The following is a 2,500-nucleotide window of genomic DNA, read 5'->3' on the forward strand; positions in this document are numbered from 1 at the left end:
TTGTGCTGCAGATGGATCCTGATCTCAGATCAGATCCGAGTCATTCTGCAGGTGAGACGTAGGTGAGACTCGCTGATGTGTTTCTCTGTCTGTGGGTCAGGTTCTTCTGCCAGGTCCGAGCTTAACGAGATTAACGAGCCTCTCGAGCTAAATTATTGCTGAAGGTCATTTATGCCTGCAGACACGACTCAGGGCAGAACGGCAGCAGAGGTCAGCCGTGATGTCAGCCTGTGCTGCGCTCAGGTGAGTGTTCGTTCCTTCTTCTCCTCTCAGTCACACCGACCTGTTTGTACTTGTGCAAATAAAGTTATTGAATTCGAGGATTCAGTTACTGGAACCAGTTCTTCCAGTCTGACTGGCTGCGCTCACAATGACTGGCTTTTCCTATGCTGACGTGTGTGTGGAATAAAGACTGTTCTGGTTTCCATGGAGCTTCTCGTCCAGTTAGAGATTATAGATTATTGATTATAGATTATAGATCACAATCACACGTTTTATTTCTATGTTTCAGACCTAGTTTGTGTTGACCATGTGCACACACGCACATACACATGCGCGCACACGCACATACCTGCACCACTGACCTCCAGGTGGCGCTACACACCAACAAACGCAGCAGCAGAGACAGTGAAGCACACTGGATTTAACGTGTTTTAAATGATTTAAGAGGATTTCTGAGGACAGAGACAACACATTAGTTGGAGCTCTGACTTGTTCAGCGAGTAAACAGAAAAAGTGTTTTTGGAAATGTTCTTCATGGGATGAGAAAGTTCTTCTACTTCAACTAAACAATCAGCAAATCGATGAGGAAAGAAAAGCTTCATGTGCCGTCAGCTGAAAATGTTCCAGTTCTACTTCATTATGAAGAGCTGATGTTCTGGAGTTACGAGGTTTTCACTGGACAGTGATGACAATGTGATGAACATGTGATGAACATGTGACGGCAGTTAACACGTACAACTGATAACGATGATCGTGTTTGTTTGGAGCTTTCAGGCTGCCGTGGTTTTCAGCAGGTAGAAGAACAAAGCGGCACATCGTCTGCATAGAGGAACATCTGAACACCTGCTTCAGGTGCAGCAGCGTTCAGCCTTCGTCTCGCTGACGATGTGCCGCTGTGGCGGCTTTGTTCTCACCCAGAGCTCCCTGACAGATGTCGGTCCTGGAGGCTCCAGAGACGATGAACTCAGGGTCAGAGGTCAACTCCTGTGCAGAAAACAAAGCACACATCAGCTGACGGACTGAACCGGCTGCAGGTCACACCTGTTCATGCCATCTGAATGCTCTGTGATTGGTCCATGAACTCGGTGTGAATGGGGTTAGAATTTGGGTCCAAGAAAAGCTTCTTTTATATCATGCTGTTAAAAACACAACAAGAAACAACAACAACAACAACAACAACAAGAGCGCAGATCAACAAAATGCAGGTTTGGAAGCTGCTTGAATGATGAAGATGTTTGAAGCAACATTCACAGATTTACAATAAAAATTGTCTTCAGAGCAGGAAGAGCAGGAAACGCAGCATTATTCCAAGATGGCCGCCTCCACGTGGTTAAACTGGTTCCATTCCAGATAAACATCCTGAACTCTTTTGTTGTGTTAAAGAGAGAAATCAAAGACTTCCTGCTTCCAGTCAGCTCAGCTGATCTCAGGACTGAGAGAACAACAGGACACCTCCCTCAGCCTGTGATTGGTCAGCTGTTCGGGTTTAAACCTGTGGACACTAAGAACGTCTTCAGAGCGTCCACAGACTGAACAAGTCATCCACGTCCCTGAAGGAACCCCCTGGCAGGTTTGAAGCAGACTGAGACGTCGCAGCTTTTCGAGGTCTGAAGAGGATCGGGGGACTGAAGAGGATCGGGGGACTGAAGAGGATGGGAGGACTGAAGAGGATCGGGGGACTGAAGAGAGTCGGGGGACTGAAGAGAGTCAGAGGACTGAAGAGGATCGGGGGACTGAAGAGGATCGAGGGACTGAAGAGAGTCAGAGGACTGAAGAGGATCGGGGGACTGAAGAGGATCGGGGGACTGAAGAGGATCGAGGGACTGAAGAGAGTCAGAGGACTGAAGAGGATCGGGGGACTGAAGAGAATGGGAGGACTGAAGAGGATCGGGGGACTGAATAGAGTCGGAGGACTGAAGAGGATCGGGGGACTGAAGAGGATGGGAGGACTGTAGAGGATCGGGGGACTGAAGAGAGTCAGAGGACTGAAGAGGATCAGGGGACTGAAGAGAATCGGGGGACTGAAGAGGATGGGAGGACTGAAGAGGATCGGGGGACTGAAGAGGATCAGGGGACTGAAGAGGATGGGAGGACTGTAGAGGATCGGGGGACTGAAGAGAGTCAGAGGACTGAAGAGGATCAGGGGACTGAAGAGGATCGGGGGACTGAAGAGGATCGGGGGACTGAAGAGAGTCAGAGGACTGAAGAGGATCGGGGGACTGAAGAGGATGGGAGGACTGTAGAGGATCGGGGGACTGAAGAGAGTCAGAGGACTGAA

General features: G+C 49.2%; 1 protein-coding gene across 1 annotated transcript in view; it reads right to left on the minus strand.

Moving 5' to 3' along the window:
- capn2l (calpain 2, (m/II) large subunit, like) overlaps positions 1-2,500 on the minus strand; it is a 17,030-nt gene that overhangs the window by 11,244 nt on the left and 3,286 nt on the right. The window contains exon 2 of the mRNA XM_076728742.1: positions 1,137-1,206. Coding sequence (XP_076584857.1) covers positions 1,137-1,206 — 70 coding nt within the window. The remainder of the gene's footprint in view (positions 1-1,136; positions 1,207-2,500) is intronic.

Source organism: Chaetodon auriga, chromosome 4 (genome assembly GCF_051107435.1).
Source record: "Chaetodon auriga isolate fChaAug3 chromosome 4, fChaAug3.hap1, whole genome shotgun sequence".
Lineage (NCBI taxonomy): Eukaryota > Metazoa > Chordata > Actinopteri > Chaetodontiformes > Chaetodontidae > Chaetodon > Chaetodon auriga.